This window comes from Cottoperca gobio, chromosome 13 (genome assembly GCF_900634415.1).
Source record: "Cottoperca gobio chromosome 13, fCotGob3.1, whole genome shotgun sequence".
In the NCBI taxonomy this organism is placed as follows: domain Eukaryota; kingdom Metazoa; phylum Chordata; class Actinopteri; order Perciformes; family Bovichtidae; genus Cottoperca; species Cottoperca gobio.
This window is the reverse complement of record NC_041367.1, coordinates 23,864,297-23,882,268: the sequence shown is the minus strand read 5'-3', so window position 1 is coordinate 23,882,268 and position 17,972 is coordinate 23,864,297. Positions and strand designations below refer to the sequence as shown.

The window sequence follows — 17,972 nt, the reverse complement described above, 5'->3', positions numbered from 1 at the left end:
GGTCCCCTGCACTAAAGTAATATTTGTGTCATGTGACGCAGGAAAACTTGCATCTGGCTTACAAAGCTATCACTACTGCTCTGTGGGTCACACTCCACTCACAGAGTGCTGATCAGTGAGACACAGCTCTCTGTATTGCATTCCAGGAATTGATGCTCGTCCACTACATACAAGCTTTTACTGGCACTGTTGCTCTTTTTGGCACTTTGTTTTCTAAACTATGAGAACTTGCTAACGCTGGATCACACGAGACATTGAGATCTGAAGCTGTGTCTCAAATTGCGTTCTTCTGTATTTACACTTGCAATTTTGAGTGCATAAGTACGTTCATACTGACAAGTATGGCAAAATGCAGTGCACTTTAAGTGGCAGAATGCTGCACGCTTAGCGGTCAAAAAGATGAATCTGGAACGCTGATTCAGCTTTACAGTAATTCAGTTTTATACAACTGAAACTGAATGTGTGGTGCAGACCCATGCAGCCTGGGCAATAAAAACGTTATTCATTCATTCAGTTCAATTCAATTCAAGTCCTATCCTGATATCCTGATACTACTACTATAACTACAGTACTTAGTACTTCACTCAACTTCCACTAACTTGCTTGTTGAGGAGCTTTTTGAAGTTTGCTCAGTTGTTTTGGAACTGTAGATGTTTGAACCTGCTCCGAAGGTACAGAGCATTGAAATCTGAACTGATGAAGACCCTGTAATACGATCAAAAGCTCTAGAACAAGCAAGTTTTCTGATATGTGCTGCGTGACCATGGTAAAGGCGAAATAACTAACATCATACTGAACATCAAACAAACTGTCAAATCAAATATAAATTAATTCTAGAAGTGTAGAATTAGACATTCTATTCAATGTACATTTTCCGAAGTGTAGTTTACAGTTGTATGTGTAAATCTGACCTGAGGATTTCACGGCACTGCAAAGCCCCCCTCCAGCCCTTCACTCACCCTTTGTTTTTAGAGAAGTGGAGCTTAGCAGAAACTGTTCCAAGAAATGAGTCTGATCTTTATTATGGGGTACTTAAAGGTTTTCATCCACACACTTTTTGTTGTTGTTGTTGGATATGAACCAAGAGTCTGCGGGCTATAGCAAATGAGTGTGGAGCTGATAGGGCATTGTGAATGTAAAAGGTCCATACAAAGGGGTAACAAAAAGTCAAATCTCATAAAAGATAACCGAGTAGCTCACCAGCCTCTTGTAAAATGCATCACCCACCGCAAGCCAAGGAAATAATGAGTGTGAACAACAGTTTAAGGTTTAATAACTCATGTTTGGTAACTTTATTGTTTTTACAAATATGTTTAGGAACACCCAGCAAATGTTTAAAAGACTGAAACAATCTGTGGTCGCAAATGGAGACAGATTCCCAGAGTTACCGTGCACAACTTGACGTGTCCAGTGACAGTGTAGACAAACACCAGACGCAGTGGAAAACAGTACAAAGGTGATCGAGAACAGGATTATACACTTTCAGAAAACACATAAAGCTTTAATCTATATTGTCACTGTCTATAAAACACTGGCTCCTCTAATTAACATTTGGCATAAATATGTGTTGTCCAAAGACAAACAGCATCTATTAAGCAGATAAGTACGGAAGCATAGTGCTGCCACCATTACAAACACAATTTGATACTTTTTTGTGTCATAAAGACAAATATTTCTTGCTTTATAATCACCCTGGTAATAGTATAACAAGATACTTTTCATTGCGTAAATATTTTTACATGGACCATTTTCTGCTGCAACACCATAACCTGCATTTTGTTTTATCAAAACCATTTAATTATTACACAAAATCAACATGTCTCATTAAAACAAGGAAAGTTTCTCTTTATAACATAAGTTGACATGTTGTTATAAATATAAAGAGATAGTGCAGCGTTGATCACACAACACATGTTTTTATGTACTATGGGTGTGAACACATGGTTTTGTCTAAGCTTACTTTGCAGAAGTAAGAAAACATCAATGACATTGACATTTGTCATGATGTAGAAGCTTTATAACAGAAAATAAATTACTTTAGAAGAGAGCAGTGGCCAGTTTATGGATCGGGCGACACAAAGTTACAACAGGTACCTTTTCATCCAGCTGTTTTTATACAAATTTCAATTTGTGCATAAAAGTGGAAACACTTAGCTGAGGTGTAAACGTTTAAAGAAAATGCGACAATGGAAACAGACTTGGCAAATTGTTCATGACTCATATGAAGCATGTAGCTAAATATGACGAGATGAAAAATGGCCACAGGTCGGACTCGAACCACGGGCCACTGTGGCAAGGACTCAGCCTTTGTATATGGGTGAGCTACCGGGGCGCCAGCAATGCTTATTTTAACTTTGTTGAATATGAATAACTTATTCACCCCCTGCGATCCTGCACATGATGAACAGATATAGTTAAAGGAAAGGTGAATGATAATTTGTCACGTCTCAATCCAAGCATCAAATAAAACATAATCAATTATAAACCACTTACTGTCAATATGTAAGCTACACTGTCCTTTATTTGGGCATTAATTTGCCAATTTATGTTATAACAAGAAAAAGCAATGAAAAGAAAAATGTCATAACTTGAAAAAGTGAAAGCAAGAGAATGTTGTTATATTGAGATGCTGAACAAATGTTTAATGTGAGTGGCAGCAACATGTAACAGACACGAGAACGAATAAGTGCTGTGTAGTCTTTCTTTTTCACATGGCAACATACATGGAATTCCTTCATCAGCATACATGTAAACAAGTATAAGAAAATCATTTTATTATTATTATTATTATTATTATTATTATTATTATTATTATTATTATTATATATAATCTTTACAACAAATAACTGTAACAGCTTTAACAGCACACTTTGACACAATAAAAACAGTTTCACTACAGAGAGCTGGAACTTGCACTTTCACTGCAGCTGCATTACTGTTGTACAGGCAGACCAAACCTCATCGAGTCACCTAGTTAGGCAAAATCAAGTTAAAAGCACTTTATAAGCGAGGACTCACGAAAAAGTCATAAATTAGCACATTAAGCAAATAAATATATGTTAATAAATAGGCTGAATCACAAGATAACACAATAGAAAGGAAAATAAAGAGACTGTGATGAGTCCAAAACACTGGAATGAAGAAGTTTTTTTTCCGTACAAGATTGAATGTAACATTTGTTAAACCTGGCATCAGAGTCCCACATCACAGAACTGAATATGCAGATTCAGCCACAGGAGACTTATTTGATTTTAATGTATTTTAAATGAGAAAATACTGCATATCTTAATCTCAATATAATCAATTTGGACTCCATACTCCTAAAAATAAAATACATTCATACAAGGTGCGCAGTATTACAATTCACATAACTACTTCATATTTATGTGAAAACATTTTGGAACGTGAAAATGTTGCCAGTGTCTAGCTGCAACTGAAGATGAACAGTGTAGTAAGACAGCCTGTGTTAAGACATTAGGGTCACACTGTGATAGAGATATAAAGGATCATCTGTGTGGTAACATACTTTGGATATTTTCAGTGAACTACAACAGTTTTCTGTTCATTGTCTTCATCCAACTGAGAAAGATGTGCTGATTGTTGTTACCACCATGAAGGCTGTAAGATTTCCAAATTATTAGCATAGAACCATTGTTAATGTTACATTACATTACATTACATTACAGGTCATTTAGCAGACACTCTTATCCAGAGCGACTCACAGTGAACTAAGTACAGGGACAGTCTCCCTGGAGCAGCTCAGGGGCAAACTGGTGGCAGCTCTGGTATTGAACTCACAACCATCTGGTGTTCTGTTTGGAAGCCGTACCACCAGACCACTAGGCCACCACCACAAAAATGACCTGTAATGTTACTCGTAACAATGCTTTTCCGGCTATTTCAAAATATCTGCTGTAAAAGTGTTAGCAAGAGCCACAGAATGCACAGTCAGCAGTTTTCATTATTTCCTCAGCAATAGTAGTTCTAGTGAGAAGCTAGAGGAACGTTGCTTCCTGGTGGAAACATTTAGGCTGAAAAGTGAAGCCAATGTTGAAGTGCCTTAAACCTGCATTCTCTCTAATATCCAGCAGGGAGCCACTCCTCTGGTTACATAAAGAAGCGCGATTGTATAGAAGACTATGAGAAAATGTCCCTACTTCTTACTTTATTATTAGGTAATTAAACATTTCCGTTACAAATGTACGGTCTCAAACTTTAGTATCAAGTCTTCTTCAATACACCAGGATGTTCATTTAGTAAACTATGGTCCCAATTAGAGTAAAGTAGACGATAAAGCAGCATAGGCTTTGGGGCGTGGCTACTTTGTGATCGACAGGTCGCAACCACGATGTTGTCCAGTTTGGTTTGGGTGTTGTCCATGCTTTTGTCTTTGAACTTTAACCCTTTTACTTTGTGTTTTCAGTTCATGAAAGTTAATTGTAACATTTTGGTCGCCTCAAAATGTCTAGTTCAGCGTTCGGTTGTACTTAGCTCCGCCCTCTAGTCCACGAACGAATGGGGTGACGTCACGGTGACTACGTCTACTTCTGATATACAGTCTATGATTGCTACTGATTTTTTATTTACCTAATTCTTATATGCTGTGACGACCACAAATTGAATTCTATTGTATGTGTGTGGAGACAGACATTTCAGAGACCGGATAGCATGGATAGATAACAGTTAAAGCGAGGGAGACCCCAGCAGTTAACCATTTACGTTGCGTGGACCTCGACCAAAAACCAATCCTAAATCCTTTAGTACCTGTTTTTGTGGAGCCCAGTTCTTATATGATTTAGACATTAACTGCACAGATCATTCTCAGAGGGACCTGTTAAAGGAACTGTGACGCATTGTGAAGCCAGTAAAACATCTTATAGCCAACTCTTCACCACACTACAGTACAGTATTTATTAAAAAAATATCAAAAAATAAATCACTGCCAGATACATGCGATCCCTCAGGAAGGCTTAGATTTAGGAAGTATAGCTCACACTATGTCAGAATCACATGTGTGTCTCCATACAGAGCCAGTGGGATATTGAAGAATGGGTCAACAGAGAATAGAAACATTGATGCTAAATCCCAATAGACCAATTTGAGATTTAAGTTGGGGGGGGAAGCAAATCCTGCTTCTCCAGATAAGAGCAACAGGTGTGGGTTTTTCTACCCAGAAACTGCAAGAGGGAATGAGGGCAGAGTGCAAATAAAGTTTCGCCAAAGCCAGAGAGCGTAGGCCTGATGTGGAGATCGCAGATGGCTTTGCCACATGTTTAGATCTGACCAGCACGTCACTAAGATCAAACACACACCAGGTGCTCTAATGTAATCAAGGCTGCTTCAAATGTAGTTTGTGTTAGTGTGTGTGTATACAGGTCACTATGTTGAAGAGCCTCATATGTCGATGCATCAACACCTAATTAAGGGGGCATTAAGGGACCTCAGGAGTTTAAAGTGGGGACAGAGAATATTCAGTCTCACCCGAAACCTTCACTCTCACCCTCGCAGAACATAAGTAGAACAGCCTCGCTGTCACTCTGCTTTTCAGCAGTTCATCAGTGGTGAATGATCCGTCCGGATGATGGAAGCTGGGTTTGCCGGTGTTCCTGTGGATTTTCTCCTCATGCCAGCAGCTTCTCTATGTTCTTGGAGAGGGTTTGCAGCAGGCTCCTCTGGAAGCCCTCTTCAGGTATTTCAGGAACCAGGAACTCCAGCAGAAGATCAAATATGCAGTAGACCAGATGTCTAAGGGAACAAAGGACCTGCAGTCAGCATCCTTTCTTTAGTGGCTTTAGTTCTAATTAGAGTTTAGCAAAATTATTAAAAACTAATCTTCATTTAGTAAAACCTAGTTTATTGATGTAAACCAACATGAAATCGAGTTTAATCAATATGGAGATGCTTGCTTACCCAAAAAAAAGAAGCTGTAATATCTATTAATGAAGCAACATCAAATTCAATTGAATTGAGTCTGACGCTTAACGTTCTTGGAGGAACTTGAGTATTTTGCTCAGTCGATCTCAAAAACGCAGCTGTTTTAAAAACTCCTCAAGTGTAAAGTTAATACAGGATCACATTGGAGTTTAAAGTTTTAGTGCAACAGAATTCAATTGAATCTAGGTTGAGAGCGACATCTAATCTGACGTTTAAAGAGGTTTAAATTTAATCTTTCTTAATTTTAATTTAGTTTTGAAGTTTGGTGCAACATGATTTAAAGTTGAACAGAGATTTAATGAGGTTTAAAGTGAATCCATGTTTGTGCAACCCAGCCTTAATGTGAAGTACACTTGGGGAGGAGATGCAAGGATAACATAGCTGATGTGAGGTCCATTGTTTAGACTTTCAATAAGGCATATACCCGTCTATTCAAAGTGGCAGACTTCACATTCAATGTCATAACAAAAATAAAGTCATAAGGTTCAGGAGGCTCCACTGACATTCACCAGGAGGACAATAAGCTCCATATCATCATTATCAAACGCAACAAGTTTGAAACCAGTAAGACTACTTATGGAAAATGCAGTCACCGTGCAAGAAAAGCCTTCATCAAATACAAATGTAAGTGTGGACTTTAACAAAACTTAATACGAACAAAGTGAAAAGTTTTCAATATTTGTGTTTGCTCACTGCCTCCTGATCTGCGACTCTGTGTATCAAATGAAAACAGCAGTTTGGCTCCACATCTGTAAACCGGTTTCGATACACTCTGCTCTTGGTCATGACTTGGCTTCAGTGGTCTTGACTACAACACTGCTATAACCATAGACAACAGCCACTGGATTGTTTTTGATCAGCTTGGAAATATCTGAAGTTATAAAAAACATATTCTTTGAATGAAAAATGTGATGTAAGTGAAGATACCGATATCCCTGTTTGTATCATGTCTGTGTTTCGAGATAAGAATATAAGAAGGGGTGCGAAGGCAAAGTGCTTATTTACCCCGTCTTCATGCATCCCCAATGCACTGGTGCAGTAGGCAAATTACCTTTATCCCCTATACAACAAAGTGCAACTGACTGTAATAACGGGGACATTGAGTGTATAGTGTACCTGGTAATGTAGGGGTTTTGCAGAGAGTCAAGTGCAGTTTGCCAGCTGAGTTTGTACTTGTTTGAGCCCAACATGTCAGAGACCAGATCTAGAGACAAAAAGACACAGAGAATGATAGAACACTGTGTAACCAGCCGTTTGTTGTGTGTGTCTATCATTTTGTTGCTAGAATTAAAGCATCAATTACACTAGAGCCGCACTGATGCTGGAGTTTTGAGGCCGATTCTGAAATTTAATTAAATCTGATAACAATATATTGGTCGTATGCTTTTGTTTTTTTACACTAACACTAACACAAACAAAAATAATATAATAAAATAATCTGATACGGATCCCTTACAATGTGTGCCATTTTAAAGATTAAAAAAAGATTAAAGATTAAAAAAATTCAGCTCTGTTGGCTAAACTGTAAAACTGTAATGGCGATACAGTTTCTAAATTACCTCGTCTTTATCTACAAAATCTGTTTTGGTATTTATCCACTTACATATAACCCAATACCAACATATTTGTGTTATGTGAAATGGTCCAATAATTCTGGCCTTGTCATGCATTAGTCTGGCACTAATATCCACATGTTGTGCTTGATATTGTTACTTTTTGTCTGTGTGTACATGTACCTGGTAGGATTCTCATCAGACAGTGTAATGCTTGTTGCCTGGTGCCGTCCATCTGCTGCTGGCTGCGTTCAAGTTGAGGGCCAGTTGGCAGAGCTCCTCCTGGCCACACGGCCTCCTGGATGACCTGCAGGTACACCACCCAGTACGCAGTGCATGTCAGGTTGGCTACACTCGTATCAAGCCATCTGAAATGTACAAACATACAACAATGGTTTCAAGTTAGCACAGTTGATTAGTAGAGTCTACAAATGGTCCCTGACAAGGCAGACATTTTCAATGGCGTCCCACATCCCTGGTTTTTCAGATTTTAAGATATCCATGTTGTATTTTTGTGATTTGGGTGTGACTGAAACAATCCCTTTTTGACACCCGGTCACACCAGAATTTAAAACGGCAAAATTTAGCTGCAAATGGAATCACCACGATTAATGGATTTGCTAGTCAAAAATGGAAAAGTCTGTTCAACCCCCAAATTTGCGCACCAATCAAATTTAAGGAAGCTATTAGAGTGCTCCGATCGATCTGCCTTCCAGGATCTGGCGTAAAACTAAATCCTGATCACAGCACCCATCGAAGCCATCATAGCTAATTAGCTGTGTTGCACTTTTATTTAATCTATTGGACTAAAAACTGTACCACAAAAAAGGTCTGGTTTGCAGGCAGTATTGGGACGGATATTGATGGTACAAATACATCTTTTGAAAAAACTGAAGTTATTGTTTCATTAGCATCCAAGCTAAGCTTGGGGAGCTTTATTTTCCCTCTTGAAAGAACAGTAGAGAATAAAGAGAAGCTCTCGGAGCTATTGTGACTAAATTGCCGGGCCAGCTACGGTTAGCGGTTAGCGGTTAGCTCTTCAGTCACTACATAACCAAGCGTCCGGCCCCACCAATTGAGCATGGATGAGCGTATGTCACCGCTGCTTTACATAAAAGCGTATCTCATGTCAAGTTTCTACAAGGGCCTTGCCATCAGTTGGTTAACCTCCTGATTTTAAGGTCCCACAAAACAGTCAGTCAGTCATTGTGTTGTGACCTTGCCATCATGCCTGACCTGACCAGTGCAGAGTGATCTGGCCTCAGACCAGCCAATCCCTTCAAATGTAGCCCATGCCTCATTGCATTCCCACGCGGATTTGAAACTCATGCAGAAAAAAAAAATGCAGCAGTGGAATCAGGCCTGGCACGGTCTCACACTGGAAGTGATCTTAAACTGAGCACATTTCCCTCCATATAACTGCTGGATTTAGGGTCTTGTGATGAATACATTCAGTAGGCTCCGAGTAGCTCGGAGATGTTGACCCTTTGGTTCTGACCTGACCTTTTTCATGCCAAGATTGACCATCCGAGGGGTGAAAACACAGCCGGTCGCCACCTAGACTAGATGAGGAGGTTATTCAAAGGACAAAGTAAAAGCTAAAAACAACATCTAAATGTAGCTCAAGTATTCAAGCAGTGTACAGGTCAGGAGCATAAAGCTGTGGGAGAAACTAGCCTTTTGGAAGTAGTATAAATGAAAACAAAGTAAGTATATACAGAATTGTGGTGTTTAAGACCATTTAAGGTCATTTCAGGTACTATATGAGATTTCAAGGACTAAAAATGTAACCCCATGCAGATGCTGTTATGCAACATTTCTCAAAACCTCAGAACTCTGTTCTAAAACACCAGGGACCTCCCTCCTGGCCTGATGTTCTGCTATTTTGCTCTCTTCATGTGGCTCCAAATTAAGTTATTTCAATAGCTCGTTCTCACCAGTTATCACCCTGCTGAGCTGCACTTAGAGAAGCTTTGGATGGACAAGTTGTGCCAGTTTACACTATTTTATACTTTAGATTCCTTAGTATTTTATAACAGTGCAAGAGATGCCACATCCTTCATACTGATGGAAACATATTTTCTATTCCTTAAGTTGTACAACTGCAGAGGAAAAACAGGCGTGGGAGACACTCTATAATAATGTTATTTATTTAGTGTATGTAACGGGCCAACCCGTTCATACTGTACCTTCAATTCCAACAAACATAGAGGCAATTAACCTGGGGCCAGCGTCGTCAAATGCTGCTAAGTTTCATTTGTGACTCGAGCACTCGGTGTCCGGATTTTAATTACTGAGTAACGTGTGTAGGGCTGCTGAGGTCACAGGACTACCTATCGCTATTCATTTTGACAGTGTGGTCAGAGCTGACGATGACTCAGCAGATGTTAAAACAACGTGGGAATCGGTGCTAATGTTAGCACTGTAGACTAACTGTATTTTCAAAGTGTAATTACAAACCAGTGCAATTGGAATGGCTGAACTAAACTGCTATACGGTTTATCAGTGAGTAGCCAGTCAACCGTCGCAGGTAAAACACTCATTCAGAGGCACGAGACTTGACCAAAACCAGTTTTTGTCAAAAATGGAGGAAAATGCCCAATGATGCAGTATTTTGTATTTCCTGACAAAAAGCAAGGAGAATTCAAATTTCAATTTGACTTTAAGGGGGCAACATCTGGGTTTAAAAGACTTAAAAAAGGGAAACAAATTAGGTTGATGTGAAATATTAATAAAACATTAGGTCGATATAAAAGTAAATTCTCCACACACACGCACAAATACAGACAATGTTGCAAATTCTGCGAGTATGTTGCAAAGCGTCCTTACCACTGAAGTCTATCCTCACCCCCAGTAACAGTGTATTTTGGTCGAGGCTGGTTAAAGCTCAGCAGGTGGACAATGAAGTTAGTCTCTTCACCAGCTCATACCGGTCAGAGACAAGCTCACTAAATCACTAAAATAAAAAGAGTTATGACTGGCCACTGCAAACAGGAATATGGACACAGAGACCTACAGTCAGACAGACACAGTAAAGAGCTGAAGCACCAAGACATTATTTGGACTAATTTACAGTTTGTCAGGGATTCCACATTCACTTGTAACTGTAAATCTTTAGAACGATTAAATCTGATGGTTGCATGCTATTACAAGAGAAAAGTGTTTACCATTCCTTAAAGGGCTTAAAGGGTTAGGGCCGTGACTGCCATACATTCATTGTGACGTTTTAGGTTTGGACTGGGAGACACAGAGGAAGCAACTTTTCTGCAGTGTTACTGGAGGGGTTTCCTTAAACAAAACCAAACATAGACAAGGACGCATTTTCCTGTATGTAGTTGTACACAAATATGGAGTCATCAAACATTTTAGGGCATTCTACTTCATCTTACTGCGGTGCAACCAATGCAACTTGTCTACCACCAGTCAAGGCAGATAAGATGCAACTGTGTGTAAAATGAAGACAATGGAGGCCGGCTCGATCACAACTGTACAGTTTCAATCCTGAAACGGCAGATTAACAGAGTAACTCATTGAGCTACAACAGAGAGGAAGATCCTACCCATAGATGTCATCCTTTTTGATCCAAACACATTTAGTTTACAACAGTCTCAAATCTATCAACTATCACACAATCTTCACCAGCGAGTGAGTTTCATCATTTGCCATAGAACTGTAGAGTTAAACCAAATGTTCCAGAGAAGGCAAACACGTGGACCTTGAGTTGAGATTTCTTTGTCAGCTGCGGTTTCAAAGGTCAACAATGAGCTACAAACTCAAATTAAATGGTGTTTCTCATACGATGACTGGCAGGGAACATTGACACAGATCTTATTTAAGATATTCTGTGGAGTTTTAGACTTCTAGTAATACGTTTAGTTTTCTCGTATGAATTTTACATTTTTTTTCCTTCTTCAACCTTGCATGCTTTCTTCCGATTTCACGCCAGCCATATGGAAACGTCATCAACACAGCCACTCGCTCGCCTTGAATGCCCCAGACAAGCTCTATACACACATTGGCTCAATCGGACATTACACACACTTTGTACTAGGGAGCTGGTAATGTGAGCCTACTATACCTACTCTAATGGCAAATCTAATTTGTAGGAATTTCTGTGTCAATCTCTGCTCGCATTGAGATGCTCATACATGTATGTTGCACATTTTCTCTGCGACCAAGTGACCACCGGTTAGAGTTGTGCAAACATAATAACATACAGAATTGAGGCCAGTCAATACTTTTTTAAATACATACATTTGTGGGGCCCTACAGAACTCTGAAGCCTCAGACCTTTGCCCACTCTCATAGCAGCCAGCTATGAGCCTACAGTATTACAGGTCCATATACAGGCCCAGAAATAATTGCAGAATTTGATCAAGACTGATAAACTGTAACGTAGTTTAATTTAAGGCTACTTTTCGGAGAATCTTTTTTTTTTTTTATGCTAAACAAAACCCTGCTTGTATGTAGCTCTGTGACATGTGGCTAAATGAATTCACTTCAAAGCCTTTGTCATGCCAAGCAAATAAAAATGATAGCTCTCCTAAATACAAAAAATCAACACCACAGAAATGGTCTTAACAGATAAAGACAGTCATTTTCTGTGTGGTTACATGTGGAGACCATGAACAAGAACAAGTGTAACAAGTGTTTTGAGGACCTTCAACAAACGGGAGCAGATAAAAATAGTGTGAGCTTTCCCGTAATGTCCATCTGTGTTAATGGCAGGAATCATGCACTATGTTTACTAAAAATAACCCACTGGTTAAAGACAGATTGTCTCAATATAGCTTCACACGTGGAAATGAACACGCTGACACTGTCTGCTCTGGGATCTGATTTAATTGAGGGCATGCAGCGGACGGACTATTCAAAATGTTCCAGGCTAAGTTTCCATCTGCTGAGACCAATTGGAATATAATCAAGATAATGAAATAACAAAATATATAATACTAGGCAAGAATACCTGGCAGCAGCTTGTCAAAGCAGAAATATTCATTATAATCATAGCTGCACTTTAAGAGCAAGTTAAAAAGATGAAGATGTAAAGTTAGGATCACAAAGTGGCGACCTCTACTGCTGCATACCTCCCCGAGTGAAAGCCAAAGCCTAATCAAATCAACATAATTGTTTTAATCTACAAAGCAGTCGCATACAGCTCACTCACTTACAGCATTTACTATAAGTGGATCTCATATCCGCCACCAGTAGATCAGAGGAATAGTGTGAAATCATTGGTGCGCGCATTAGCGCGCTCCTGCATGTGCAAGAGATAAACAAAACAGGCAGCCACTCATGGAAAAACAGCTCCATAGCGCTACTAGAGGTCTAAAACTCTGCAGGGCACCTTTAATTGTGTGCACTGTTGTAAATCACAACACATCGTTTCCCCATTTCTATTCCAAAATGGTAAAATAATTAATAAGAAAAATATCAGTCTTTTAAGCGTTAACTGATCAACTTTAACTGAACTGAACATTCACAAAATTAAGTAGTATTAAGTATTTACTAGTATTTTACGCTCATGGACAGGTTCTGGCAGATTGCTACGTAGATTGTTGACGCTGCCATAATGAAGCGGGGCTGGAACGCCGACTTAAGAACATAATAATAATCAACACAGCCATCGGTTTGGTTTGACCGGCATGCACACACTGAGCCTCTGGAGCAAGCAGTCATTTATTGATTGCAACACCTGTTAACCACACCCCCTCTCTGGACCATGCGGTCTGTGAAGGGCACATTCAAGAGCAACTGTTCAACATACATCCTTGCAGATATGTAGCCTTTGTTTGCATTTAGGAACCCATAAGCAGAAATGAAATTCTAATGTTTGTTGTGTGTAGGTACATGAACAGCTTCGGTTCTCTGTCTCTAAAAGGATATGTTCAGGTATTAAGTGCAAGTAACCCACATGTTGGTGATCTACACTGCCCTACAGAGTCCAATACACAATCACTGTTATTATTGTTAGGGTTGAAATTATATATATATATATCATGAGTGAAACAATATATCATATCTACTCTCTATTTTGTACTCAAGACAGCTGACACAGCTTTGAATCTGTTAGAACACCTTTTGTGTTGAGTAATACATCTTCATTGATAATCTGAATTATCAAATTGTAGAGGTGACAATGTTCTCAGATTTCCTTAGGGAAGAACGCAACCAACAGGTAGTGACATTTTGCCACTGTACTAGAAACCTGCTTAACTGTGACCTCCTTAGGTAAGTGTATGACGGCTGTGAATCCGTACTGTTTACCCCGGTTTCCATTAAGACTTCCGTTGTCTGTAAATGGTCTTACATCAGAGAGAACAGCAGGAAAACCTGGAGATCATGAAAACAGTTTACATCCCCACAGATGAGATCATTTATCTGTAGCCTGTGAGCAATAAGGAGGAACCACCGGTCATGATGTGGACACGGCAGTGAGGGCAGACATGAGTCATGTGGAGATGAGCTTTGTACCATGACCAAAGAATTCCCGGGTTATGGACTGATGGACGTGCGAAAAATAAAACACTAGACATTTGGCCATGTAATAATACAGTAATAGAAATATGCGATACATATGCACTCTGAACAGGATTAAAGCCACTGCTCAGCACACACCTTATTAATCCTGAAGTAAGTGAGCACTTCAACAATTATTCATTGCCTTGATACATATATCCAATGTCGATGATACATCGCTAAGAAATGATAGTAAATTCCAAAGCTTCTTTTAGGAGATACGTGTCCTCTTGTTTGTCGTGGTAAAAAATAAAGTCAGTGCTCACCAAAACCAGCTCTGTTACATTTAAGAAGCAGGGATTAAATTAGAGGTCAGTCAAAGTGATGAAGTGTTAGTTTTATAGCATTAACAGCCAACCCTTACTTAGAACAGTCATGGCTATAGAAGTAGAAACTAAGATTAAATCTGCATCTGTTTATATACAACATACACTATTTGTGGATATAATACATTCAAATGAATGCTGCGAAACACTGTGACAACACATAAAATGAAGGCAGAATGGTGCATTCAAGGGTAATGGTTGGTTAGCTTTCAATTTCAATGCTGATTTGTAGCCCACCAGACCAACACATAGTCATTTCTAATAGTGTAACAGTGTAACAGTGTGCAGTGACACACTGTTTAAGATAAGTTAGCAGGAACATGGACAGGCCACTGAGTTTCATTTAAATAACATTAATAGTGAAGAAAAGGTTCACATATTAACTCAACAAGTAAGTATGATGTTCTACATGAAACAAACAAAAGAACCTGCTGATTTTACTGTTCTGACAGCTTATCTACACACAATGTGCTTCAGCCATATTCTCATATTCTTCAAATGCAACAGATTTAATTGTAGTCAACACAGCTGGTTACACCGGCTCCGACATGTCTCACGCTTTACTTTACAGCGTGAGCCTCTGTCTTTTCTGCTTGACGGTGGACCTGTTGCATGCCTCTCAACATCCATAGACTGCTATGACTGCGGCTACTTGTTGTTGATGGTTCGTGGCCTGTGTGACCCACAGCTGATTAGAGCTGTTGGTTCTAAACTTACAAAACCTTAAAGACCCTAAAAACATATTTCGGGGCCTTCATGGTCACAACATACTTTTGGGGGGTATTTAACTCGAGAGTATTTGTGTTTTTCTCTGAGCTCTTCTCACTGGTTTGCAAAGGACAAGGCTCAGTTGAGAGAGTTGAGAGTTTAGCCAAATTTTATTGCCAACAGTTTTGAGCTTGTTTTCTGATTAACTTTGTTTACTTTAACTTTGATTAATGCTTATTGAATCATGAATATTTTATGTTCTATAGAGAGACAGTTACATTTGAAAAACAAGTTTTCTGGGACTTTTATAATTCTTTATTTGCCTCTAAATTAGTCAGAATTTGGAGGTTCATTATGAAACATCTAAATGTCATGTACAAAAATGTAAACTATGTATTGTAAAAAAGAATCTGTGGTGGCTAATGTGTTGCGTTCATGCATTGTCACGTAGGCTACATAACAAACCCCAGAAGCACTAAACAACAAGTAGCCCAACACAGTAAGATTTTTACATTATATTTTCACTAAAAAGAACTTGAAGCCCCATGTCAAGTAGGCCGAACCCGACCCAAACATCATTTGTAAATAACCCAGACCGAACCGTCGGGCTTGTGTCGGTTATCCAAACTCTAATGTGTACGTGAATGATTGTGGCAACCGACGAGATGCACAGACAGGTAAGTGGGTTGTATCATCATCTAACAGCCGACTCAGTACACAGTGGTAGCCATACTACAGATCCATTCCTGCAGACTTACGCCAGCAGAGGCACTAAGAGACAGACCACACTTCCAAACTATGCAGTAGTGATCACCACAGATGTCAGCAATGAGCACAGCTGCTTTAACTGTGTGATGTGTCTGTTCCCAGTGAGGCTTACACCTCAGACGAGCCCTCTGGCACATAGCTCATCACATCACCACCTCCGTTCAGGCCATGGTGCCGTCTTACAGCCGCCTGCCTTGCTGTCTAAAGTCAGCTCTGTTTCTCTGTGTATGTTTGAGTGTGCTGGTCTGGTTTTATAGGGTTTGTCAGGGCGCCTTGTTCCCTATGGCTGGTCAAAACACAGACATGTGACGTTACAGCCCTGAGCCAGAATTTAAACACATATGGCCAACAGAGGTTCACATTAACACCGTCTTGGTTCCACCCATCACACATTGGAGCGCACACACACACACACACACACACACACACACACACACACACACACACACACACACACACACACACACACACACACACACACACACACACACACACACACACACACACACACACACACACACACACACACACACACACACACACACACACACACTGGTACAATAACATCCATCGAACTTAGTCTCTGCTGTCATCACCATTACAGTCTTATGGCAATCACCATAGAGATTATTTTTCCCTTTGGCCCATGCAACCACACACAGATTTAGACCTTGCATACACACACACATAGTGCTTTCAACCAATTAGAGCTGACAGATGCCAAGTAATTCTATATGAGAGATTATGGTCTGGCAGAGTCTTAGACTGTGTACAGCATTCTTACTACCATGAAAACCACCAGTAGTTTTCCAGCTTCACTCTGTCAGAGAGAAGAGGAGAGCGCCCAACCAATGTTCTGCTCTCTGCCTGTGGATTTAATGCGGCATAAATTTAACTAAATAGTGTAACTGTATTATAGTCACATTGATACACAAGTGTGGATCATCTCGGGAGAAGTTTGCAAAATGTCACCACACTGATCAGCCTGCTTTTTCTTTACAAACGTCATGCAGCAATGAGCCTCTTTACTGGCATTTTAAAATGTTTTAATGTATACAGCACTGATCATAAAGAAAAAAAAATATGCAGTATATTACAGCTATGCTTATTCAATATAAACAGTCTAGCAGTGCTGTACACAAGGAGTTGCCGATCCCAAGACTATCTGGGTGAAAAACATGCAGCTCACACGAGAGAGCAAAGGGAGTCTCTGTGATTGTGATTACTCCGTTAGGCCTGCCAGGAAACAGACGTTTACAGTGCAGGTGACATAATATAATCCTTGAGTTTCCAAAGATACTCAAAAAGCAGGCGTAGAGAGTAGGCAGTGCCAACCCAATATGAGCTCAGAGGAAGATCCCTGACAGAGTTAGAGACAGAAGCCAGCTCCAAATATTACATCCTCCTGCTCCTCTTGTTCCTCTGCACTGACTGGTAACACATTTTCAGTACACTGTGAAACATATCTAGGCTTGTAATGCCAACTGAATGTCAATCAGTGAGATAACTGACCAGATTGCTTGTTTAATGCTATAACGGAACTGAAATTTGAATTCTCCTCACTTTTTTAGAAAGGAAGTATAAACTCTAATTAAACTGAAGCTATTGTGCACATTTTTCCATTTTTCAAATGGGGGTAAAACTTGTCTCTGTCCCATGGTAGCTCACTGACATTTGAGGGCTGGCATTGCTAGGAGACACGCAGTCATACTAACTCTATCAACGTCATACTATACATCATACAAATGTTGACAAAGGCCCTTCTTCCACCTCTTTCAACAAGTCAACATAGCATTAGATCCACAATTAGTATTTAAAGATGTCTGTACCTTGACACCACCTCAGCCAAGCATAAGAACCTTTTTGCAATTTCATGACAAAGTTTTTCAAATGTTGAGTGTTTCCAATCAGGTTTTTATAAGTAAATTGAAAATGTGCATAAAAACAGAAAAAGCACACATTTAAAACTAAACAAACACAAGGACATACATGCTGATTTCTTTATGCTATGAAACACACACCTTTAGCCTCAATAGATAGTCATTTAGAGTTGTAAGAGAGAGTCCAGTTACACTCACAAGCTCAAGGGTCTGAATCAACTGATTAAATGAACTATCAGGCTCAACTCCAACAATCAAGCTGACATAATCAACGACAGTGAAGA

The 17,972-nt window shown here is 39.6% G+C and overlaps 1 protein-coding gene across 3 annotated transcripts in view; it reads right to left on the bottom strand.

Annotated features, from left to right (window-relative positions):
• Positions 1-1,261: 1,261 nt before the first annotated feature.
• snx19b (sorting nexin 19b) overlaps positions 1,262-17,972 on the bottom strand; it is a 39,557-nt gene continuing 22,846 nt past the window's right edge. For all 3 annotated transcript variants that reach the window (XM_029446137.1, XM_029446138.1, XM_029446139.1), the window contains exons 12-14: positions 7,671-7,855; positions 7,051-7,138; positions 1,262-5,745 (exon numbers count right to left, since the gene is read on the bottom strand). In XM_029446137.1, coding sequence (XP_029301997.1) covers positions 5,622-5,745; positions 7,051-7,138; positions 7,671-7,855 — 397 coding nt within the window. In that variant the 3' untranslated portion in view covers positions 1,262-5,621. The remainder of the gene's footprint in view (positions 5,746-7,050; positions 7,139-7,670; positions 7,856-17,972) is intronic.